At 46.1% G+C, this 24796-nt stretch overlaps 2 protein-coding genes and 1 non-coding gene across 4 annotated transcripts; 1 reads left to right on the top strand and 2 right to left on the bottom strand.

Moving 5' to 3' along the window:
* Positions 1 to 7838: 7838 nt before the first annotated feature.
* LOC122450895 (oligosaccharyltransferase complex subunit OSTC-like) lies at positions 7839 to 8069 on the top strand. Its single transcript, XM_043483303.1, has one exon. The coding sequence runs from the start codon at positions 7839 to 7841 to the stop codon at positions 8067 to 8069; it is 231 nt and encodes a 76-aa protein (XP_043339238.1).
* Positions 8070 to 13462: 5393 nt separating this feature from the next.
* TRNAW-CCA lies at positions 13463 to 13535 on the bottom strand. Its single transcript has one exon. It is a non-coding gene; the product is annotated as a tRNA-Trp (tRNA).
* Positions 13536 to 18110: 4575 nt separating this feature from the next.
* Positions 18111 to 23271, bottom strand: MRPS23 (mitochondrial ribosomal protein S23). 2 transcript variants are annotated; one of them, XM_043483324.1, is made up of 5 exons: positions 23103 to 23271; positions 22113 to 22283; positions 19183 to 19260; positions 18856 to 18982; positions 18111 to 18494 (listed from the first exon to the last, which is right to left on the bottom strand). In XM_043483324.1, the coding sequence occupies exons 1-5, from the start codon at positions 23144 to 23146 to the stop codon at positions 18348 to 18350; spliced, it is 567 nt and encodes a 188-aa protein (XP_043339259.1). In that variant the 5' UTR covers positions 23147 to 23271; the 3' UTR covers positions 18111 to 18347. The 2 variants fall into 2 exon arrangements, with proteins under 2 accessions (XP_043339259.1, XP_043339256.1); XM_043483321.1 differs by having other exon boundaries at positions 18111 to 18500; positions 23103 to 23265.
* Positions 23272 to 24796: the final 1525 nt, after the last annotated feature.

The raw sequence follows: 24796 nt of genomic DNA, 5'->3' as shown, positions 1-24796 counted from the left end.
CAAAAGTCGCACACAAAACACCATCAGGAGAGGCCCAGGGTGAGAGCAATGGGCACACTCAGCCGCTCAGCACAACAGCTCTAGGAGAACAATGTGACATCACCCAGAGAGTGATCGATGGGCACGCCCCGCAGCCCAGCAATCCCACTCCCAGGTGTATACTCAGCTCAGAGGAACTCTTTCTTGCACAAAGAAACATTTACAATACTGTTCCCTATGTCCATTGACAGATGAGTGGATAAAGAAAATGTGTTACATATATACATGATGGAATATTACTCAGCCGTTAAATGAAATTGGGTCATTTGTAGAGATGTGGATGGACCTAGAGACTGGAGAAAAACAAATATCATGTATTAAGGCATATGCGTGGAATCTAGAAAAATGGTACTGATGAACCTATTTCAGGACAAGAAGAGAGATGCAGACATAGTGAACAGGCATGCAGACACGGAGACAGGGGATGCAGGGGTGGGGTGGATTTGGAGATTTGCACTGACATATATACACTACCTACCAGGCTCCTCCGTCCATGGGATTTTCCAGGCAAGAGTACTGGAGTGCATTGCCATTTCCTTCTCCAGGGGATCTTCCCAACCCAGGGATCAAACCCAGGTATCCCGCATTGCAGAAAGACTCTTTACTGTCTGAGCCACCTTTGATTCCATATATATCACTACCATGTGTAAAATAGCTAGTGGGAAGCTGCGATATGGCGCAGGACACTCAGCTGGGTGCTCTGTGGTGACTGAGAAGGGTGGAATGGGGTAGGGGATGGCAGGCAGGTCCAAGCGGGAGAGAATTCACTGTACATAGGGCTGATTCACTTCGTTGTACAGAACAAGCTAACACAATATTGTAAAGCAACTACACCCCAATTAAAAAAAATAACATTCCCTGCCACATCCTGGAGACAGAACAAAACACCAGAAACGACTTAAAAGTCCACCAACAGGTAAATAAATGTATAACTGCCAGCTCTTAAAGAGTGCACCCTATAAAGCAGGCATATTTTAGTTGCTTCCCATCTACAACCTTATTTAAAATCTTTACATCAAAAAAAAAAAAAAAAGAAAAAAAAAATCTTTACATCAGCTCTATGAGGTACATGCTATCCTTGGCCCCATTTTATAGCTGAAGAAACTGAGGCACAGAAAATTTAATTTGCCCAAGGTCACAGAACTAGAAAGAGACAGGGTTGGGATTTGAACCCTGGCATTTTGGCTCCAGAGCCATGCTCTTAAACACTACCACATAATTTGTCTAGTCTTAGAATAGAATTCTGATTTGAGTCATAGCTGACTGACCTAGTGGTTTTCCCCGCTCTGTTTAGTTTAAGCTTGAATTTTGCTATGAGGATCTGAGAGATCAAACCAGTCAGTCTCAAAAGAAATCTACCCTGAACACTCATTGGAAGGATTGATGCTAAGCTGAAGCTCCAATATTTAGCCACCTGATACAAAGAACTGACTCATTGGAAAAGACCCTGCTGCTGGGAAAAATTGAAGGCAGAATGAGAAGAGGATGACAGAGATGGTTGAAGGACATCACTGATTCAATGGACATGAATTTGGGCAAACTCCAGGAGATGGTGAGGGACAGGGAAGCCTGGTGTGCTGCAGTCCATGTGGTCACAAAGAGTCAGACATGACTTGGCAACTGAACAACAACCATAATGGAATACTATACAGCAGTGAAAATGGAATTAGTTACATGTGTCAACACAAGTCTCAAAATAAGATTCTTGAGTAAAAAGAACAAATTACAGAAGAATACATCTACAGTGTGGGCTTCTCAGGTGGTGCTAGTGGTAAAGAACTAACTTGCCTGTCAATGCAAGAGATGTAAGAGACTCGGGTTCAATCCCTGGGTCGGGAAGATCCCCTAGAGGAGGGCATGGCAACCCACTCCAGTATTCTTGCTTGGAGAATCCCATGGACAGAGGAACTTGTCCAGCTGCAGTCCACAGAGTCGAAAAGAGTCAGACACAAGTGACGTGACTTAGCACACATACACACACATATATGGTCTATATGTAGTATGAAACCACTAATATAATGTTTTAAGACATGCAAAATAATATTGTATGTTTGTTGCAGATGCATACATTGGGGAAAAAATTTTTTTAATTTATTATTTTTCAAGTGGGAAGCATAAATACCTAGTCCAGGAAGCTACTTGTCGCGGGGTAAGGAATCAGGCCTGAGTACACAGGGGGCTTCATTTGTGTGCTCATTTTGCTTCTGAAACTGGGTGGTGGGTATGTGAATATTTGTTGTATAATCTTTGTAATTTTAGTATGCATGAAGTATTCCCTAACTATCAAGCAAGTGCCATCATAAGCCCCTACATCAGAGCTGCACATGACTGACACTTTAACTCTGAATTTCCTCACAGTCAGAGCTAAGCAGAACTAAGATACTAGATTTTCCAAGACCACAATAGTAAGCCATCCCAATTGTCCAGAAAAAGCACAGGTTTTCTTTGAATCAAGATGCAAAAGAAACTTCTCTCATGGATCTCCAGAGTGGAAAAGATGGTGAATAACATTCCTACAGAATAAAAGGGGAGCATCATTCAACCATCTTCGAGCATCTCCCAGTGTGCGCTGGTGTTTTCATGTCAAAACCAGACTCAGAGGAAGCTGCTCTGTGAGGACCCATCTCTACAGCTGGCATCTGGAACCTTTCCAGAAGAGCAGGTCTCTGAGAAGCAACAGGGAAGCAGGCAGATTTTGGGGGCTGGTTCCTAGAAGCACGTGAGATAACCTCATTTCGGCAGGGCTCTCCTTCAGCTCCTGCTCCACCACTGGGACCCCCTACAGCCTTCAAGCTGGAGCAGCTATGACCCTAGCTCGGAAGAATGTGCCCTTTGCCTGGGGCAGCTCACGATCCCACTGACTTCTCAGACTCTGGGTCCATTCAGCTGCCTGTTGAAATCTTTGGTTCTTATCCTCATCTTACAAAATATACAGTCAAGGTAGTTGATGGAACAAGAAATAGAGCTGTATGCATTTTATGTAATTGTAATATTGTGATTTGTAATTAGATAAATACATTGGTTTCTGTCTCCAGCTCCTGACAGCGCTCCCGAAACCTTTGTAATTTCCAGCGGGATAGGAGGGGCTTTTGTTCTAAAGCAGTGGGCTCTTGGATGGTTCCTGGTTGAGGTGCTGGTCACCAGAAAGACCAGGCCATAATCAGAAGCTTGGAATTTTTAGCCTTGACCCCCCATTCTCTTAAGGAGGGAGAAGGGTTGAAAATGGAGTTATTGATTGATCGTACCTACATGATGAAGCTTCCATAAAATCTCAAAAGTGTGGGTTCAAACTGCGTCCAGGTTTGTAAACACGTGGAGGTCCTGGGAGGGAGACACCATATAGAGGGCTTGTCCTACGCATCTCTTCCATCCAGCCGTTAATCTGTATCCTTTATCACATGCAAACTGGTAAATGTAAGTAAGTGTTTCTCTGAGGTCTGTGAGTTGCTGTAGCAAATTAATCATACCCAAGGAGCGGGTGGTTGGAAGCTCTGATCTATAGCTGGTTGGTGTGAAGTACAGATGATAACCTGGATTTGTGACTGGCATCTGAGGTATGTGGGGGGAGATGAGGGTGGGCAGTCTCAAAAGACTGGGCTCTCAACCTGGGGACCTAATACTATCTCTGGGCAGACAGGGTCAGAGCTGAATTAAATGGTAGGGCACTCAGCTGATGTCTCAGAGAATCGTTTGTTGTAGGGGGAAGCCTCCACACACTTGCTGACCAGACGTGTTATGTGGGAGTAGTAAAGGCAACTCACAGGAAGAATACCCAAGAGGGAAGAACTGGGTTTCTCCCCACATTGTTGTTGCTGCTTAGTCATAAGTTGTGTCCAACTCTTTGTGACCCCGTGGACTGCAGCCCGCCAGGATATTCTGTCCATGGGATTCTCCAGGCAAGAACACTGGAGTGGGTTGCCGTGCCCTCCTCCAGGGGATCTTCCTGACGCAGGGATCACACTTGCATCTCTTATGTCTCCTGCAATGGCAGGCGGGTTCTTTACCACTAGTGCCCCCTGGGAAGGCCCTATGCTGGTTTCCTAGAGCTGCCGCGACAAACCACCACAAATGGAGTAGCCTGAAACAAGAAGAATGTATTCTTTCACAGTTCTGGGGGCCTGTGCGGCCACGCTCTCCCTGAGGGGTCTAAGGGGGGACCCCTCCTTGCCTCTCCCAGCTTCTGCTGGTTGCAGGCACCCCTCAGCACTCTGGTTTTTGCTCACATCTCTCCAGTCTCGGCCTCTGTCTTCACGCAGCCATCTTCCCTCTTTGTGTGTGTCTGTTCCTAGTATCTTGTTTGTAAGGATGCCAGCCATTAGATTTGGAGCTCTCTCTAATGCAATATGACCATGCATTCATTTGTTTACATCTGCAAAGACCTGATTGTCAAATAAGGTGACATTCACAGGCACCGGAAATTAGGACTTCAGCATATCTTTGGGGGACGACACAATTCAACCCGAAGTAGAACCTTAGTCAGTGTTACCGTTAGGGGGACCACTGACTGGAATTGCCTGCCTTGGCCAGGCAAGATAATAGCCACCTGCATGTGCTATTTTACAACAGGAGGTCCTGGTGAGGCACGCAGAACTAAGTCATCACCAACTTGAAGAATTCAGGAAAGGTCAAAAGGAGAGAGGAGACGCCCGTCCATATGTCCTACCAACTTCCCAGAATCCTTCTCACTGGAATCCATCCTCACTGAGCGATGTGTGTGCCATAGGAAAGACCCCGAGTCAGAGCAATGGGCCAAAGAAAACCCAGAAACTAATCCCATCGCCATAAACCCTGAGACTGCCAGCCATGGGGCAGAGCGGTCCTCCTGGGTTCTCTTACTCTGCTGCTCTCCGCCTGGGCGCCATAAAACTTGTTGCTTTGTCAGCATCCGTCTCCTTGTACAATTCATTTCCGAGAGTTAGACAAAGGCCCACTCTCGGGCCCTGGAAGGGGTCCCCCTTCCTTCAACATTACTATTCAGAGGAACTAGGTGGAAATACACCACAGCGGAAGCAAGAGAGACTCTAAGTTAGCTGAACCCTCATCCATCGTAGCAGGAAGCTCAGACACTGACCGCAGATGGTAAACAAGAATTGGTGGTATAAACTATGATTTCTGGAAAGGGAATCACCAGGGGCACTAAAACTAGATGTAGTTAATAGTGGTTGCCCCCAGGGACTGACATGGGGTAGGAGGAGGCTGGGAGCCCGTTCAGAGAACTGTGGGGAAATGTGAATGTGGACTGGGGGTTGCATGCATGCAAGGCAATGTGGGATCTCAGTTCCCTGACCAGGGATCAAACCCACGCCCTCTCCAAGTCTTAGCCATTGGACTGCCAAAGAAGTTCCTAAATTACTTTTAATTACCATCTTCTCAGGCCTAATGATGGTATTGTTAAGGTCTTGTTTTTCAAAGAAGCAGACTGTCAGTTCAGTTCCGTTCAGTCGCTCAGTCGTGTCCAACTCTTTGCAACCCCGTGGATTGCAGCACACCAGGCCTCCCTGTCCATCACCAACTCCTGGAGTTTACTCAAACTCATGTGCATTGAGTCAGTGATGCCGTCCAACCATCTCATCCTCTGTCGTCCCCTTCTCTTCCCGCCTTCAGTCTTTCCCAGCATCAGGGTCTTTTCCAGTGAGTCAGTTCTTCACATCACGTGGCCAAAGTATTGGAGTTTGAGCTTCAACATCAGTCCTTCCAATGAATAGTCAGGACTGAGTTCCTTTAGGATTGACTGGTTGGATCTCCTTGCTGTCCAAGAAACTCTCCAGAGTCTTCTCTGACACCACAGTTCAAAAGCATCAATTCTTCAGTGCTCAGCCTTCTTTATGGTCCAACTCTCACATCCATACATGACTACTGGAAAAACCATAGCTTTGACTAGATGGACCTTTGTTGGCAAAGCAATGTCTCTGCTTTTTAATATGCTGTCTAGGTTGGTCATAACTTTTCTTCCAAAGAGCAAGCATCTTTTAATTTCATGGCTGCAGTTACCATCTGCAGTGATTTTGGAGCCCAAAAAAATAAAGTATGTCACTGTTTCCATTGTTTCCCCATCTATTTGCCATGAAGTGATGGGAGCAGATGCCATGATCTTAGTTTTCTGAATGTTGAGCATTAAGCCAACTTTTTCACTCTCTTCTTTCACTTTCATCAAGAGGCTCTTTAGTTCTTCTTCACTTTCTGCCATAAGGATGGTGTCATCTGCATATCTGAGGTTATTGATATTTCTCCTGGCAATCTTGATTCCAGCTTGTGCTTCCTCCAGCCCAGCATTTCTCATGATGTACTCTGCATATAAGTTAAACGAGAAGGGTGACAATCTCATGATGTACTCTGCATATAAGTTAAACAAGAAGGGTGACAATATATATCCTTGACATACTCCTTTCCTGATTTGAAACCAGTCTGTTGTTTCATGTCCAGTTCTAACTGTTGCTTCCTGACCTGCATACAGATTTCTCAGGAGGCAGGTCAATGTGGTCTGGTATTCCCATCTCTGGAAGAATTTTCCACAGTTTATTGTGATCCACACAGTCAAAGGCTTTGGCATAGTCCATAAAGCAGAAATAGATGTTTTTCTGGAAGTCTCTTGCTCTGCCCTTGGACGTGGGGAATCTCCTCACAGTCACTCTAGCACCACGCAGAAGCAGACTGTAGCCTTGGGTAAAAGTGAAAGTTGCTCTGACTCTTTGTGACCCCATAGACTATAACCCTCCAGGCTCCTCTGTCCATGGGGTTCTCCAGGCAAGAATACTGGAGTGGGCTGCCATTTCCTTCTCCAAGGAATCTTCCCGACCCAGAGAGTGAACCCAGGTCTCCTGCTTTACAGGCAGACTCTTTACCAGCTGAGCCACAAGGAAAGACTGTAGCCTTGGGTGACAGAGGCCATGTCTGGACTTACTTTAAGAATATGTCAAACTAGTACAGCCACTATGGAGAACAGTGTGGAGATTTCTTAAAAAACTGGAAATACCTCCAACTAATAAAAAAATTAAAAAAAATAAAAAAATAAAAAAAAATAAAAAAAAAAAAACTGGAAATAGAACTGCCATATGACCCAGCAATCCCACTTCTGGGCATACACACCGAGGAAACCAGATCTGAAAGAGACACGTGTACCCCAATGTTCATCGCAGCACTGTTTATAATAGCCAGGACATGGAAGCAACCTAGACGCCCATCAGCAGATGAATGGATAAGGAAGCTGTGGTACATATACACCATGGAATATTACTCAGCCATTAAAAAGAATTCATTTGAATCAGTTCTAATGAGATGGATGAAACTGGAGCCCATTATACAGAGTGAAGTAAGCCAGAAAGATAAAGACCATCACAGTATACTAACACATATATATGGAATTTAGAAAGATGGTAATGTTAATCCTATATGCAAAACAGGAAAAGAGACACAGATGTACAGAACAGACTTTTGGACTCTGTGGGAGAAGGCGAGGGTCGGATGTTTCAAGAGAATAGCATTGAAACATGTATATTATCTAGGGTGAAACAGATCACCAGCCCAGGCTGGATGCATGAGACAAGTGCTCGGGGCTGGTGCACTGGGAAGACCCAGAGGGATCGGGTAGAGAGGGAGGCGGGAGGGGGGATCGGGATGGGGAACACATGTAAATCCATGGCTGATTCATGTCAATGTATGACAAAACCCACTACAATATTGTAAAGTAATTAGCCTCCAACTAATAAAAAAAAAAAAGAAAAAAAAAAAAAAGAATATGTCAGCTGTTTCTGGGCGGCGCGTGGGGTTGGAGGCTGAGAGCTTCCCCTGCCGCCACCAACATGGAGAGTTTGTACCGAGTCCCATTCTTAGTGCTCGAAAGCCTGAACCTGACGCTGAAGAAGCCGCCCTTGGTGCACATGCCATTGGCCGTGATGGTGTACGCTCTGGTGGTGGTGTCTTACTTCCTCATCACTGGAGGAATCATTTATGATGTTACTGTTGAACCTCCAAGTGTTGGTTCAGTGACTGATGAACACGGGTGTCAGAGACCCGTCACTTTCTTGGCCTAAATGGACAGTATACTAGGGAAGGACTTGCATCCAGCTTCCTGTTTAGTTTTTTCATGGCTAGAGTCTTCATGAGAATGAAGCTGCTGGGGTATCTGATGGGTTAGAGTGTCTTTTGAGAAGAAATCAGCAGGTACTGAATTTGCTCCTGTTAATGAAATTTTAAAGACTGTACCAGTCCTCGGATATGAAATACGGAAAAGGATGAAAAGTAGCAGAAAAGAAACATCTAGAGAAAATATAGGAACCATTTTAAAGCTTGGACTAGAATGTCTTTTTGGTGTCAGAAACAACCTTATCAGTATCTTTTTCTGCTGGCCTTTACTGACGTATCAATGATGTTAAGTGGCATTTTCTTTGGTGTTTTCTTTTTACTTCTTAAAGAAAATGTACTTCATTTCTACAGCTATAATATTGAATAAAGTGATTATTTTTTACAAAGCCCTTGACATTTTTTGGAGGTGACTTTTCTGACCTTCAGAAATTAATGTAAAACCAGGAAGTGAGACCCCATAAGCTGAGACCTCTGGACAGCTGATCAGTTTTATCAATGGCGCTTTGGCTTTAAACAGAGTGTGTGACAGTACATCATTTCAGATATATACGGAAGACTGTTTCTGGAACAATAAGATATATGAAAAGAGCAGAAATAAATAATTTTTCTAATTAAAAAAATTTTCAGAAAAAATACAGATGAGCAGATATGGCAAAATATTAATGAGTTAAGTCTACATGATGAATATATGGAGGATCATTGCACTATTTTCTCTACCTTTGTGAGTGTTTCCATAATCAACATTTAAAAACTGAAAAGATCTTAAGTATGTATTTAGTAAGTCTTGGAGCATGCTTTCTTGCCCCAGCTTTGTGGTTCTTCTCGGACCTACAGACCCAAAGACTATGCCTTCTGAGGTCTTGCAGCTCAAGCCTTTATTTTACAAATGGCTGAAAAGGTTAATGGCTTTCCAAAGTCACGGCCAGTTAGGGGAAGAGCTGAGTCTGGGCTGGATCTGCAGGAGCCTCAGCCTGTGCTCCACCTGTCTCCTGTCACCTCCCGCCTCGGTTTAGGGCTTAAAGGAGCTATTTTTAAATGTCAGTAAGCAATGGCGGCACACTCAGTTCTTCCGTGTTGTGTTGTGTTGTTAAGGCAGACATTGCCTATGGGTCACTGAGTCCTCATACATACAAAACTTTGATTATACCCTGAAAGTTTTATTCTCTTCAACATGACAGTAAAGTACATTCAAGTCCTTTAGATCTTAAAGTAACCCCTGTGGGCTTTGGCAGCGCGTATGTCAGTTGAGCAGTAAGCATCTGTCATCTGTCTTTCATTAATATTAATTATAAGTGGCCTACAGCTCAGGGGAACAAAGTCCTGTAGATGAGACTTTCCTAAATTCGACCTTCTTGACTTCATAGGTATTCAAAGTGGTTCTTTTCAGAGGTTGGTCTGAATTTGATTTTGATGACTTCAGTAATCAAAAGAGAAGGAATAAACAGGTCCAATCCTGAGAACATGTTGGACTGGCACTCAAGTTGCTCAGGCTAGGAGACACCACTGGAAAGCTGTAGGACTGTGGAAAATTCTGGTGGCTTTTATCTGCCTGGAACTCAGGTTACCAGACGTTCCTCCTCATCTGGTCTGTCTCCCACAGCCCCTTCCTCTCCTCTCACATCCAAACGTGGGAAAGTGAGAGAGGGGGCGAAGTTGCCTTCTTAGGATTTAATTTGGAGTTTTTCTGAGGTTAAGCCTCTTGTTCTCACTTCAGGGGCCCCCACGAGCGTGGCAGGAGCCGGGTGCGGTGAGATCAGCCAGGCACCGCGCCTGGACCCTCCCTCTGCCTGGTCTGGACTGGAGACCCTGCCTCACCATGAGAGGCAACAGTCAGCCCAAGGCTGAGGCACCAGTGACAACACCAGCCCATGGTCCAGTGAGTTTTACCCTCAGGGGACTGGAAGCCTCAAGGGGCCGAAGCGACACATGCGCCAGGGCAGGGGGGTAGAAGGGGATGAGCTGCAGGAGGGTGCGAAGGCAGGGACCCTGCCGTGAGCTGGAGCAGGCCCATCTCACTGCACTTGGCAGAGGCCAGGGAAGCTGGTGAGAGAGCTCAGGACCCCCCTCCCCACGTTTAATGTGCTGTAGATGACCCTTAGCGTGTCTGCAGGGGGTTGCAGAAGAGCGGGCTTCCTCAGCAGGACAGACCGCCGGCCTCCACAGTCCCTGGCTCTGCTCTCCTGGGGGAAGCCTGGGTCTGCGGCTCCAGGGCCATTTCCACCTCCCCACACCGCTATTTCCTGTCCCTGTAGAAGGCTTGAGCATTTACACAGTTCAGTCACATCTGTATCTTGTGTGCATTCTACCTCCAAAGCATACACGGTGCTGGTACGAGTCTCCCCACGGTCTGGTTTCTTTGTCCATTCGTTCACTCAACAAACACACTTTCAAGGACCTAGTAGGCTCTCCGGTTCGATTCCTGGGTCAGGAAGATCCCCTGGAGAAGGGAGAGGCTACCCACTCCAGAATTCTTGGACTTCCCTTGTGCCTCAGCTGGTAAAGAATCCGCCTGCAATACGGGAGGCCTGGTTTTGATCCCTGAGTTGGGAAGATCCCCTAGAGAAGGGAAAGGCAACCCACTCCAGTATTCTGGCCCGGAGAATGCCATGGACTGTTCAGTCCATGGGGTCACAAAGAGTAGGACATGACTGAGCACTTTCACTTCACTTCACTTCACTGGCACTGAATATTTAGAAAGATTAACTGACCTGCCCAAAGCCATGGTCACAAAGGGAAGCAAGTGCCAGGACTCGAACACAATTCTTTTGACTGAGCCCTCCATAGGAAAGAGGCCAGAGCTCTTCCTCCAGGCCTCTAGGTCATAACCCTCGGGCTTCCCCCTACAGTCTGGGGTGCAGAGGAGAGAAAGAAAGGAGAAAAGGTTACCACAAGGAAGGCAGGGGAGCAACAACGACAAAGGGAAAAAGGGACAGAAGGAATACCATTAAGACACCAGTTTCTACACACACACACACACACACACACACACACACACACACTGCTTAAGAAATCACTAAAGAAAAGCAAATTTTCCAGTGAAACCTACCAGCACTGGGTAAGTTCCAATAATGGACAAGTTCCCAGGATGGTCTTTGGTTTCCTCCCTTGTGTTTTTTGGTTGATTGATTGGCTACTAGGAGGCTGGAAGAAGATAAAAGAGATGGTAACTACTGGGGGAGAGGGTTGAGAAAAGACAAATGATTAAACAAGCATCTGGTGAAAAGGTATATGACACCACGTTTTGTTTCTTCTGCATTTTGGTCTAAAGCATGTTCATTTCCATCCAGTGGGAATCAACAGTTGCTGAAGCTTTCCAAGCAGTGAGAGCGAAGACAGATCCCATTTGTTGACTCTGGTTTGCTGCCTATCACAACTTCAAGAGGTAGCTGTGGGTTTTCCCATCCTGCAGATAAGGAAACCGAGGCACAAGCTATTCATTCGCTCACTCCCCTCATGTCACAAGACAAAGCAATCGATCAGGGTTTCAAACTCAGGTCTGTCTGGACACAGGCCTGGGTGTTTTCACGGCTCCGCACTGCCCCCTCTGCCTGCACCGTTCTCCCCCTCCATCCTCCGAAGCAGATTCGCAGACGTGTCACTGGCTGGAGACGGTTGGAGAATTCTGCTGGGGGCAGAGACGCCAGGGTCTCAGCACTGGTCCGGTCCTTCCCCTCCTGCTCCTGTTAGGGTGCAGACCGCGCTGGGCCCACCCACCCCCAGCTCGGCAGGTCTTGACATGTGTCCTGTGGCCCTTCCACTCCCATCTCTACTGTACCCCCAGGCACCCCCAGGGCCTCAGCTTCCTGAATCTCAGCCAGAACATCATTTTCCAAGGACACTCGCCAACCTTGAAAGGCAAGGTATCCCGAGGCAAGAAAACGAACCGATCGTGCCCCATCAGCGTGAGAGGGCAGCGCCATCTAGCGGTGCTGGGGCCAAGGTCCCAGGCGGTGACATTTTCAAACAATCAATATCTCATTATTAACCATAATCACAACCTGATGTTTGCTTTTGGAGAAATGTTCAGCAGCAAGGGATGCACATGCACTTTTCTGCATGTTTCAAGAGGTCTGAGATCCTAAATGCCACAGTGACTATTAAACAGTGTCCTGCCTGTGAGCAAACAGGAGGGAGTGGAGATTGATTGTGTATCTTTTTCATCTAAGCTGCTCACCCAAAACAAAGCATCCGCTGAAGCCACTGACCTTTCACTAACTGCTGGAAGGAAAATGCTTGATAAATAATAAATAGACCACTACTGGATTTTGCTTAGAACCATCTTTTAATTAAAAGAACGGAGCGACTAGAAGGTCAGGTGACTGACATTTCAGTTCCAGTTCAGGAAAAGCATCAATGGAGGGTAAAACTATACCCCAAATGTAATTTCATTGTTAGCTAGCATTTAAGGAAAATCCCTTCTCTGTAATCTGCACCGATGGGCGGGGGTGACCACGGCAGCGGCATTTGTAGGGGACTCAGCACTTAACTTCCTGCCTCCCTTGCCTTCCCCTGGCAACCTTTTAATTTTTGTGCTGCAGCAATAAACACTTGTCTGGTTCAACCTCTCCACAGAAACTGCTCCAGTGCTGGGCTCATCCAATCAGACCCGCCTGCCTCACTGAGCGCTACCCCGGGAGTGACAGGAAAGCCATTTCCTGTCTTTTCCACAGGAGGGCAAGTGCCCTTCCTCCATCAGCCAAGGTGACCTCTACCAAGTTGCTCACTGAACCTGCTCAGGCATCTGTCTCGTCGAGCCCCATCAAAAGCTCAGAATGCATGATTAACCCGGCCAGCCAGTCTCCCAGCTTTTGGCTGTTCTGGGATAGGGCTCAGGAACAACACCCAACCCCACATACACGGACACACACGCACACACACTCAACTCACATTTCCTCGTTCCCAGCTCCACAGTGCCAGCTTGCTTTCACTCTCAGAGCCACCCTGTCACATGCCGCAGCTCCCAGGTAGTCAGGGAAACAGACGGCCCGGTTCTGAGCCAGGCTTGGTCGGAGCCTAGAAGGATGAACGAGGCTGCACAACGTGAGTGAGCCTTGTCTGGGTGCCCGAGAACAGAGGCAGGCATCAGTGCTGGCCTCAGAGAAAGCCTCATCATCCTACTTGAATCGGATGATAAGATTCTCTTCCCACTTTGTTTAAAAAGAAAGAAGCTGGTGAGTGTCTTCCAGTGGCAAGTCGTCATTTATTTTTATTTGGCTGTGTCAGTCTTAGTGGCCGGTGGCATGTGGGATCTTCAATCTTTGTTGCGGCGATCTTCGTTGCAGTACTGGAGGTCTTCGCTTGCTGGCATGCAAGATCTTTAGTTGCAGCCTGTGGGATCCAGTTCCCTGACCGGGGATCGAACCCAGGCCCCCTGCATTGGGAGCATGGTGTCCTAGCCACTGGACCACCAGGGAAGTCCCCAGCCATTATTCATTTGGGGAAAGGGTATCATTCTAAGAAAACCAAGAATTCTTTGGAGGCACAGTTTTTCCTGTAATACCAGTTTCACTATCAGAGAACAGGATATTAAGTATTAAACAAATGGTCCCCAATCTTACAACAGTTTGCTTACAATTTTTCAACTTTACAATGGTGTGAAAAATCTGCATTTGGTAGAAACTGTACTTTGATTTTGGAATCTTGATCTTCTCCTAACCTAGCGATATGTACATGATACTGTCTTGTGATGCTGGGCAGAGCAGCTCCCGGTCAGCCATGCAATCACGAGGGTAAACAGCCGATACTCTGACAACCATCCTGTTTTTCACTTTCAGTACAGTATTCAACAAATCGCATGAGATATTCAGCACTTTATTATAAAATAAGCTTTGTGTTAGAGGATTTTGCCCAACTGTAGGATAATGGAAGTGTTCTGAACATGTTTAAGGTAGGCTGGCCTAAGTTCTGATGTAAAGGGGAGGTAGGTGTATTAAATGCATTTTAAACTTACGATATTTTCAACTTATGATGTGTTTGTGGGGACTTAACCCCATCATAAGTCAAGGAAGACTACACAAAATTACGAAAAGAGTTGTGCTTACCTTTTAAGGACACACAGTCAAGGATCAGTTCCACCCACAGGACTTCTCTGGTGGTCCAGTGATTGAGACTTCCCCTTCCAATGCAATGGGTGTGGGCTTAATCCCTGGTCAGGGAGCTAAGGCGCTGAGATCCCCCATGCCTCAAAAATAAATAATAAATAAAATAAAAGTAATATTGTAACAAGTTCAATAAAGGCTTCAAAAATGGTCCACATTAAAAAAAAAAAAATCTTTAAAAGAAAAGTATCAGGTCTACCCAACAAAAGCAAACGAAGAACTGTCTAAAACCCGGTGAACCCAGGACCACTGCAACAAGCCTCACTATTTAGATGCAAGAATATGCTGGACCTGTTTCCTTTGCTAACATTCTTACTCCCCAGTCCTGGGCACTCACCGGGTTCAGCCCCAACATCCTGCGTTTCCTTCCTCTTACCTTGAGAGCTCATTCGTTCTCCTGGCTCCAGCCCTTCCCTGTGCTAAGGTTTCCTCCCCATCTCCCAGACCTCCAACCCATATCTCTGTGTGCTACTTAAATGCTGTCCTCTAACTCAGTATACTGAGAAATGCAGCTCTCTTCCCCACCTTGACCTCTGTTAGTGACGTCACTATTCTTTCAGTACTCGGATTGGCAAGCTTGGAGTCTCAGCCTCCAAGTGGGATGACTGCAGAGACCAAAGTCTTTCTGACATGCCTCCTCCTCCCTCCCTCATTGCCCACCCCCATCCCATTCTTTATGTCACATCTGGCCGAATCTTCCTTTGACCTGACGCTGTCTTCACTATGTTACTTCTCTGCTCCAACCTTCTTACACCCACTCAACTCCTCTGTGTAGTTACGGAGGCCACTGTGATCTGATCCCATCCAATCTGTTCAAACCTGTTTTCCACTGCTCCTCGAGAGAGTGATGAAGGTACCCATCACACATATTACAAGTGAGTTTTGTGTTCAGTATCTCAAGTATAGTATTAACACTAACTGGAAGCCAAAGAGGCAAACATCATCCCTGTTTTGTAGTCAGAGAGACCATGACGGGCACAAGGTCACACCGGTAAAAACCGGAACAAGAACTAGAACTCAGACCCACAGACCCATCTTGTGCAGATTTCACTGTAACCTGGACATATGCCTTCCTTGGCTTTAGCTCAGCAAACCCCCATGGAGGCCCCACTCCTGATTTAATGCTTCGGTGTGTACACATAAGGATTTGTGCCCTTGCTCACGGCTCCAAATGGGAAGAGGAGAGCTACCCTGGCATGGAAGACCGGGGTCAACCAGAGCACAGACCATGGACCTGGGATACTGACTGCAGTGAGCACAGCCTGGAAGGGGCTCAACAGGGACTTGAGACCTGATGTGAACGTCAGTAAAGCTTTCCAGTGCAGATACCTTGTGAAAAGGTCAATGAATGGTTTTTAAAGATCATGGTGGCAGGTAGGTGTACCTGGCAGAAAAAGCAGCAGGGACACTTTCGCATCCCTCCCACCCACACTTCAAGGCTCCCCAGGCAGCGGTCCTAGACTAGTCTAGGGCTGATCCCTCTTCCTGTCTCTCTACACCTTACTAATTTAAAAGGATTCCTGTTCATCTTGCTTTGAAAGTCACCTCATCTTCCCAACAGCGGTAAGTTTCTGTAACTTAAGAAAGAGGTCACAGGACTTCCCTCCTAGTCCAGTGATTAAGAATCCACCTTGCACGCAGGGGACATGGTCAGGGAACTAAGATATCACATGCTGTGGACCAACTAAGCCTGCCGGCTGCAACTAGGGCCAGTGCACCACATGAAAGAGCCTGCAGGACGCAACGCAGATCCCCCACCCCCACCCCACCCCCGGCCGCAGCTTAGCCCTGGCCACATAAATGAGTACATTAAAAAATGAGATCACACTTCCATTCTCTCCAAACACTATAGGGGCCTGGTGATGACTTTTGTTCACAATGACCATGGGAGGAGTTCTGAATGCCCCAAGGAAGCCTCACACCTTTGGCCTTGTTTTTTTCCCTTTTATTTATTGGCGTGCCACGTGGCTTGTGGGAATCCCCCGACCAGATTGAATCCAGGCCCTTGGCAGTGACTGCAGAACCCTAACCACTGAATCACCAGGGGATTTCCTTGTTTTTTCTTTTTAAAGATTTCCCACCCTGGCTTCCTCGGAAGCCTAAATTTTGGTCACCCACCCCCTCCTCCAGGGACTGCCAGTGGGAAGGGAGCAGCTGTTCCAGGATCCTTTTGGGAGGTCGTTCAGGGCAGTGGGGCTCCTAGGTTCTCTCTCCAGCTCCAGGTGGGCGGGTGGGGGTGCTGAGCACACTTTCAACTTAGCCCAGCAGCTCACGGACCTCCCCTCAAATTGTGGGACCCAACCTGGCTCTGTGTGAACTGATACTTGGCACCACCCCCAGTTGCTCACAATGACATCCCCTTGGTTTTGATCACTGAGCTTCAACCTAAAGGTTTGCTATGCAGCCAAAGCATCTGAGACTTTAAGTGGAAAACGAGGTACAGAACACTATGCATTATGTCCCCCTGTACACATTCAAAATTATCTCTACAAACAGGTGATAGTGGTGGCCTTACGGAAGGAAAAATGGGAGGGCCAGGGGATACAGTGGGGCTTTTCACCATGGGCATTTTGCACCATTGGCATAATTTTAATTATGCAACCAATAAATTTTTAAAACATTTTCACTATTAGGACAAAGAAACTGCCTTTTAATTCCTAGAAAGGTGGGAGGGGGGATCGGGATGGGGAACACATGTAAATCCATGGCTGATTCATGTCAATGTATGGCAAAAACCACTACAATATTGTAATTAGCCTCCAACTAATAAAAATAAATTTTAAAAAGTTGTTAAAAACCAAAAAATAAATAAATAAATAAATCTATCTGTTAAGCCTATGAGATTACAAGGTTTATGTTACAAATTCTAGAGTTGCAAATAAATGATGTACTAATGAACTTAAAAAATAAATAAATCAATCCTAGAAAGGTTTAGAAAGGTAACAAGTCAGCCCCGAACGTTCCTCTGAGAACAGAACAGTCTCTTCTACCTGTTGAAATCCTTCTCCCAGGGCCTGGCCTGGTATTTGGCACCCAATGGCTGTCCAATGATGAATGGACCTAATTTACTTCCCCATCTAAATGCAAAGCATTCCCTAAACAAGAGGAATTGTAGAACAAAGACAAGGTTGGGGGGAAGGGGAAGTAATACAGCTGAGACTGGCTTTTGCCCCATGTACTCATTGACCTTCCATGACCTGAGCACCACGTGCAAGGTGTCTGGTTGTGGGATGTGGGCCCTGCCCCTAACCTACCAGGAGACAGAAGACACCGTGCACAAAGAACAGGGGGAGAAAGCTCCATGGGTTTGAAAGTAAGAAGTTTCTGAAGAAGCTCATTAATAGCTGAGGAGTATTTATTCAGTAAAAGATAAGGAAATGAAAAAGCAGGAGTTGGCAAAAACTCGTAAGCACAGCTGGATACCAGGGAGGCAGGTGGATGGGGGTGGGGAGTGTCATCCCTCTTGGCAGCTCAGTTACCTACAGAGACATCATCTGAATTCATTCTTCAGCTAGATGTGATCATTCATTCATTCAAGAAATCTTTCCTGAGCAGCCTACTATGCACAGGTCTATGCTGTCTCCAGCACTCAATTCATGAGATTATAGTTTTGACCTTACTTCATCATCAGTGATAGATGCTTGCTCTTACTGCAAAGCACAAGTCAGCCTGGCCTCTCAAGCAAAAAGTACAAAGAATATTCACAGACAGAAACAGCTGGCCAGGGAACCACATGTGATATGCAAGTGAAAGTCGAATGGATCCAAGAAAAGAAATGTACCCAGAGAATCAAATGTGAACACAAGACTCCAAGCAAACCAACTCAGAGTGAATCCCATTCAAACAATACATATAAAGGTTTTCTCATGTTATTTACAATTTTAAAGTAAATTTACTTGATAAGCACTGAGGAATTCTTTATTTAATACCACCATAACATAAAAGTTCACATAACTGCTTCTTCAAACCATGATACAGAGCTTTATGACAACCTGGAAGTGGGAACCCAAAGAAGGCAAACACGATGCCTCAGAGATCAGGAAACATTTACAAAGTTCAACTGTTAAAAACAGTTCATTCCAGCAGTGAATCCAGTTTGGATGTTAGTATACACAGTATACACGTTCTTCAGGGAGGTGAGAGGCCTTTCAATTCTTCTGCAGGTGCCTCCAAATGCTGGGCCTGTGGAACTTCTTTCAGAGGTGGGTTCTCCTCCAACACAGTTTGGGATTCGACACCCATGGGTTCAGATTTCCAGGAAACTTGACTACCTTCCTGTTGCTTAAAACAGCAGATATAAGTACATCACTCAAATGTTATGACCTTCACTCAATTGGTTGAAAGTATTAATATATGCCTAGGCACATTCTATGACCGAGTCAAAAATTCAGCATTACTATCTCAGGTCAAATTCAATTACACACAATAAACACGAAAAATCTCTACAGAACCACAATTTTAAAAGCCCTCATGACAATTCACTTGTTCCATGCAGCAATCCTTACCACAAAATTCTAGTTTACTCACTCTAACAGGATTTGACCTGGAACCATGGATGGAGAAAGAAAACCAAGCTTTCCTTTAACCTCCGACAGACAACCAATCCTAGTAATAGCTGTGATAATAAAATACTCACAGTCCTTGCTTTTTCTACTCGTCTTAAAATGACACCTTCTGCCAACAAAGCCTTCCCTGCTTCCACAAATAACTTCTCTTCATCTGTTTCTCCAAGTTTCTGTAGCTCAATGTACTTCTCCACGAACCTAGAATTCCAAGCAGTCACATCTTTGGTCTGTATACTGAGAGTTGTCAAATCCTGCTGTTACACAGTACCAAGTATTCCCTTAAGAGATCTTCCCACAGGAACATCTTTTTCCTCAAGTGGAATTCAATAAGACTCCTCAAACTGACAACCAAACTCTCAAAAAAGGAAAGGTAACCCAAGACTTGTAGACTGACTTACCGTTGACAGGTAGACTTGAAGTTTGGGTTGAACAAATCAAAAGCTTTTGGACCAGATCCATAGGCTGAATAAAATTTCCTTGAAAATACAAAACAACACAATATAAATTTCCAATTATAGATCATGGCCAAGAATGGAGTAAAGAATAACTGCTGGACCCTGAGAAATTGAGTATAACATGACTTACAGGCCCTGAGCCAAACAGCTTGTCTTCAATAAGCAATGTGTGCATATGGTAAATACATGAAATGTTACAGAAAGATATCCAGACAAAAGTAGCACTCCCCCTCACCCCTGTAACCCAATCTCCCAGTTCTTCTCCCCATAAGTTAACACTAACCAGTTTCCGTGTATCCATCCAGGAATGTTCTATCAATATAAGCATATACATATTTATCATTCCCTGTCCTCAGCCACATTGTTTAACCCCCAGGACAGTAAACACATCTTGCCTTTTTACTTAGTATCTCTCAGAGATCATTTCAATTCACTGCATGTAGACTGCTTTTAGTCCTTCGCTATTTCAGCGCTGTAATGATTACCTTTATCTACATTTGTGGTGTACTGTGGAATAATTTCATAAAAATGGATTTGGGAGGCTTTCCTGGTGGCTCAGTGGTGAAGAACCCCCCTGCCAATGCAAGAGACATGGGTTCAATCCCTGGTCAGGGAAAATCCCCCATGCCATGGAGCAACTAAGCCCGTGCACAACTATTGAGCCTGTGCTCTAGAACCTAGGAGCTGCAATTACTAAGCCCATTTGCCACATCTACTGAAGCCCGCACATCTTAGAGCCCATACTTCCCAACAAGAGAAGCCACTGCATTGAGAAGTCTGTGCACCACGAGAGAGTAGCCCCCACTCTCTGCAACTAGAGAAAAGCCTTTGGAGCAATGAAGACCCAGCACAGCCAAAAATAAATAAATTAAAAAACTATTTTTTAAAAATAGTACTGTTGGGTCAAGATACCTTAATTTGTAATTTGACCTTCCAAACTGCCAAAATGCTTTCCAAAGGGAGGGGCTGTATCCATTCACACCCAGACAAGGGTATCAATAGGCAGATAGGAGACTGCCTATTCCCCAAACCCTGACCAAATTATATTTCCCAACTTTTTGATCTTCATCAGTCTGACAGGTCACATTTTGTACTTCACTGTAGTCTTGCTTTTCTTATCAAACAGACTCAATCTTTTCATGTTTAAAAGCAAAGGAATTCCCTTTTCTGTGACCTATCCATGTTCTTTGCCCATTTTTTCCTTTTAGTCTTTTATAGACTTACAAGCAAACTTTATAGCAATGTAAACAGGAAACTAGCCCTTTGTCTTACATGTTGCCAAAGTTCTTCCCAGTATGTCAGTTGATTTTTTATTTTGCTTATGGTAGTTTTTACGTGCAGAAAACTTTAATGCTTTCATTTATGGCTTCTAGATTTTGTGGGTTTTTTTCCCAACTTAAATAACTTTATTTAAATATTTACTTATTTGGCTATGCCAGGAATTAGTTATGGCACAAGGGATCTTTAGTTACTGCACGTGAACTCTCAGTTGCGACATGTGAGATCTAGTTCCCTGACCAGGGATTGAACCTGGTCCCCTGCATCGAGAGCAAGGAGTCTTAGCCACTGGACCATCAGGAAAGCCCTGGCTTCTGGGTTTTTATGTCACACTTAGGTAGGCTTTTATTAATATCATTGAGATTATTTTTTCAATTATCCCATGTTTTCTTCTATTACTTTCATGATTTCACTTTTCCCATTAAGGTTTTCACTTCTTAGATGGCTCAGTGGTAAAGAATCCACCTGCCAATGCAGGAGACACAGAAGACTCAGGTTCTATTCCTGGGTCAGGAAAATCCCCTGTAGGAGGACATGGCAACCCACTTCTATATTCTTGCCTGGAGAATCCCATGGACAGAGGAGCCTGGTGGGCTACTGTCCGTGGGGTCCCAAAGAGTCAGATGCAACTGAGCAAGCACACAGGCACTTTGATACACCTGAAATTTATTTTGTTGTTATAATTTGTTTTGTTGTTATTTTGTTGTTAAAATACCAAAACACCAAAACAAACAAAAAAGCCAAAAAAGATAAAGGTTCAAAAAACTAAGTCCACAGTGTTATAACTTGGGCATTAAGAATAACAAAAGAGGATGCAGTAAAATATTCCATTCTCCCATGACCATCACCCAGTTCCACTGCTATGTACACAGTAGAAGCACAAATGATTTTAACATATAAATAACCTTGAAAGCATCGTGACCAAGTGAATGTAATGGAACTGAGCAGAAAAGTACTGGAAAAATATTTAATGCCCTAAAGATCTCTGAAAATTTCCAAACAGAGCGAGAACATACTTGTTCTCCTACCTCAAAGGTGTGTTGGGCAAGGGGGACAGTGTGGTGTTCCTCAAGTGAAAGGTGGGTGCCTGGACCTCAATAAAGAATATGGGATATGTAGTCATTTCAATTAGACACAGTCTCTGATCCTAACATTCTAGATGTTAAAAACTGACATCAGTATTAAGGGAAAGAGATCTGTCCTGTGAATTACCAGTCAAGTCAACCACCTTGAGCCTCATAGTTCTCATGACTAAAACAGAGAGGAGGATACTTATCTTGCAGGGTTAGAGTAAGACCTAAATGAAGTAACATTTGTTGGGGGCTTAACACAGTGCCAGCCACCAAACAGATGCCCAGAAACAGGTAGCTATAATTGCAATGGCTGGTCAGTTGCTGGGCACCAGGTTCTACTCCCAATTTCTGCTTCTCTGTCCTGGGGTTGGAGCACTTATTCCCTAATCTGGTGAGATGGACAAGACCACCTACTCAGGGCAAGCCCTTACTCAATTTCTATGTAAGTGGCCAGACTGCTGGCTAAACCTTTCCTTCTTAAGTTGTGCTGCCTCTGGTCCACAGTATGGGCTCCACACTCACGCTCTAATCTGATCCTCGTGGTAAAAGATGTCCTGGGTGGGAGATTTAGCTTTGCCATATCGCAAGCGAGGCCTTCGGAAGACCGGGTCCCGCAGCGGAGGGAAGGCGTTATAAATGTCAAACCAAAGGGGTTTCTCCTTCAACACCCCAGCCCGAATCAGGTCTCGCGTCCTGAAGGAAGGGTTAAAAAAAAAAAGTGAGTAAGTGACAACAGCCTGTCCGAGCCCCTGATGCAGCCTGAGACACTGGCAGGGTCGCGGAGTCCAGAAGACAACCGGAAGGAGAGCAGAGCAGGGGGTCCCCTACCTGCTAAAGGGTAAAATGTTTCCAAACTCCAAACCAACTAAATAGTGCTCAGGGTTAATCCACCTTCTCATGTGCGTCCCACTCCCCTCGCCTCATCCACGTCCCATCAAGGAAAACGCAATGACTGTTCTGGCCAGGCCCAACAGCCCCATCCTCCCTTACTTTTCCTAGAGACCTCCACTTGGAGCTCGGCTGGTAAAGAATCCGCCTGCAATGCAGGAGACCCCGGTTCGATTCCTGGGTCGGAAACATCCCCTGGAGAAGGGATAGGCTACCCACTCCAGTATTCTTGGGCTCCCCTGGTGGTTCAGATGGTAAAGAATCCGCCTGCAATGCGGGAAACCCAGGTTTGATCCCTGGGTTGGGAAGATCCTCTGGAGAAGGGAAAGGCTACGCAACGCACTCCAGTATTCTGGCCTGGAGAATTCGACGGACTGTGTAGTCCAAGGGGTCGCAGAGCCGGACACGACTGAGCGACTTTCACTTCACTTTCCACTTGGCGGAAAGGTGCAATCTTGAACGTGCGAGCTAAGAAATTCGAGGGGTGACGCAGCCAAGCACAATTTTTCAGAAGCAGGACAAAGCACGAGAGAGGCCTGGCCAGGATTAGACCCACCCAAGAAAGGGGGTAAAAGGCAGAGACGCCCTGGCGCCCTCGACACACCCCCGGCTCCGAGCACGCACCGCGTGAAAACGCTCCCCACGGTTTCCAGCCGACTGCCCGCCATGCCCGGGGCCTTGGATCCCGCGCTGTGCCTGTACCGGAACCGGAAGCGCCCGCGGCAGGCAAAGTGGGCGAAAGTCGCGGGCCGAGCCGCCGATCGCAGTGCCCGCTTAGCGGCTCCAACGGGAGGGCGTGGCCAGGCAGAAGCAAAGGATGGCCGAATCGCCGCACCCTCGGCTACTCGCCAGGCTTAGACAGGAGCACTCGATAGCCGAGCCGCCAGGGCGGGAGAGAGCCAAAGCCGGGCAAAAGCAATACATGACCGATCCAGGGGAGGGGTTAATTGTCGCTTTACCCTTTCTGGCCACCACTGCTCTGGAAGGAACCCGGGAAGATGATGGGGAGGGAGTAGGGAGACGCAGCCTAGGTCCTGGGGGAGCCAACAAGGCCAGGAATTCATAAGGCAGAGATCAGAGGTCACCAGCTCTAGGCTCAGTCTGCGCCTCATTTTGGTTGGAGTCACATGTGACCCAAGGACGGAAGAGCAGATAATCAAGGAGGGTCTTGGAACGCAGGAACGGAACCAGACCTTTACCGTCCTTCCCTCCCCCATGGTGTAACTATTAATGGAACAGTATAACCTGTCTCCCCTCCTACCCCGTAGGGAGGAGGCATTTGCCCTGCTCTTGCCCCAACCCAGTATAGGAGCCTCATCCAATCAGCTAATGACCTGCAAGACCCCATCCCACTCCTTGTACCCTGACTATATAAGTGGACTAAGGACCCCCCATTCAAGGTCGGTTCTCCCTTGAACTGGCCCGCTGTTCTAACAGCGTCTCCCACTCTAATAATATGCCTTATTCATCTTTCATTCTGTCTCATGTCTGGAAATTCTTTTCCAACCCGCGCCGGGACCACGACATCGCAGTCTACGTAGAAGGAAACCGAGCCCCGAAGAGGGCCGTCACCTGACCAAGATCACTCCGAAGCCCAAGCCTCCTTCCTGCGTCTCCTGCCCTTAAGCACTCCCCACTAAACCCTTTGGCCCCGAAGCGCCACCTGCATCCGCTCGCTGCAGACGGCTAGTGTTTTCTCCCCGGGAGGCGTCGCTAGCTAGCTGCTCCTTGGAGCTTGAAAAGTGAAAGTGTCCGGAACAAACAAATTCCGAGAAGGAAACTCAAAAATCTGGGGGAAATATCCTTTCAGGATAACCTTTTAGCCCAATAACCATACTTTGCGTAAGGTATCCTGTAGAAATTGAGTCACAATTTCACAAGGATATTTGTGCAAGGACCGTCACTGCAGCATTGTTTGTAATGCACCCTCCCATCCATCGAATGGGAAATGGCTGGAAAACTATGCTTCATATAATCTATGGATTCTTTCGCAGCTATTAAAACCAATGAGCTAGATCCACATGTATTGCCGTAGATGAGTGCCCATGACTTACTGTAAAATGAAAAAGGAACTTGCAGAGAAGCGTCTTTAACCTGTTAAAAGGAAAACCTTTTACAGTGTTACTGTTTGTATTTAATAGAAACTATGTGGAAAGGCACCTGTGGGCTGTGAAAGTTGATCTCCACTGAGATTGCAGGAGGAGAAGGGAGATTTTGTTTTTTATGTATCCTTCAGAGTTTGACCTGTGAAGAGTCTATATTCATTGTTTTTTTAAGTCAGAGGTCTTCTGGGGGCGTGGGGGCTGGGTCTTCATTGG

Source organism: Cervus canadensis, chromosome 1, assembly GCF_019320065.1.
Source record: "Cervus canadensis isolate Bull #8, Minnesota chromosome 1, ASM1932006v1, whole genome shotgun sequence".
Taxonomy (NCBI): Eukaryota; Metazoa; Chordata; class Mammalia; order Artiodactyla; family Cervidae; genus Cervus; species Cervus canadensis.
The sequence above is the reverse complement of the archived record's forward strand: the minus strand, read 5'-3'. Positions and strand labels throughout refer to the sequence as shown.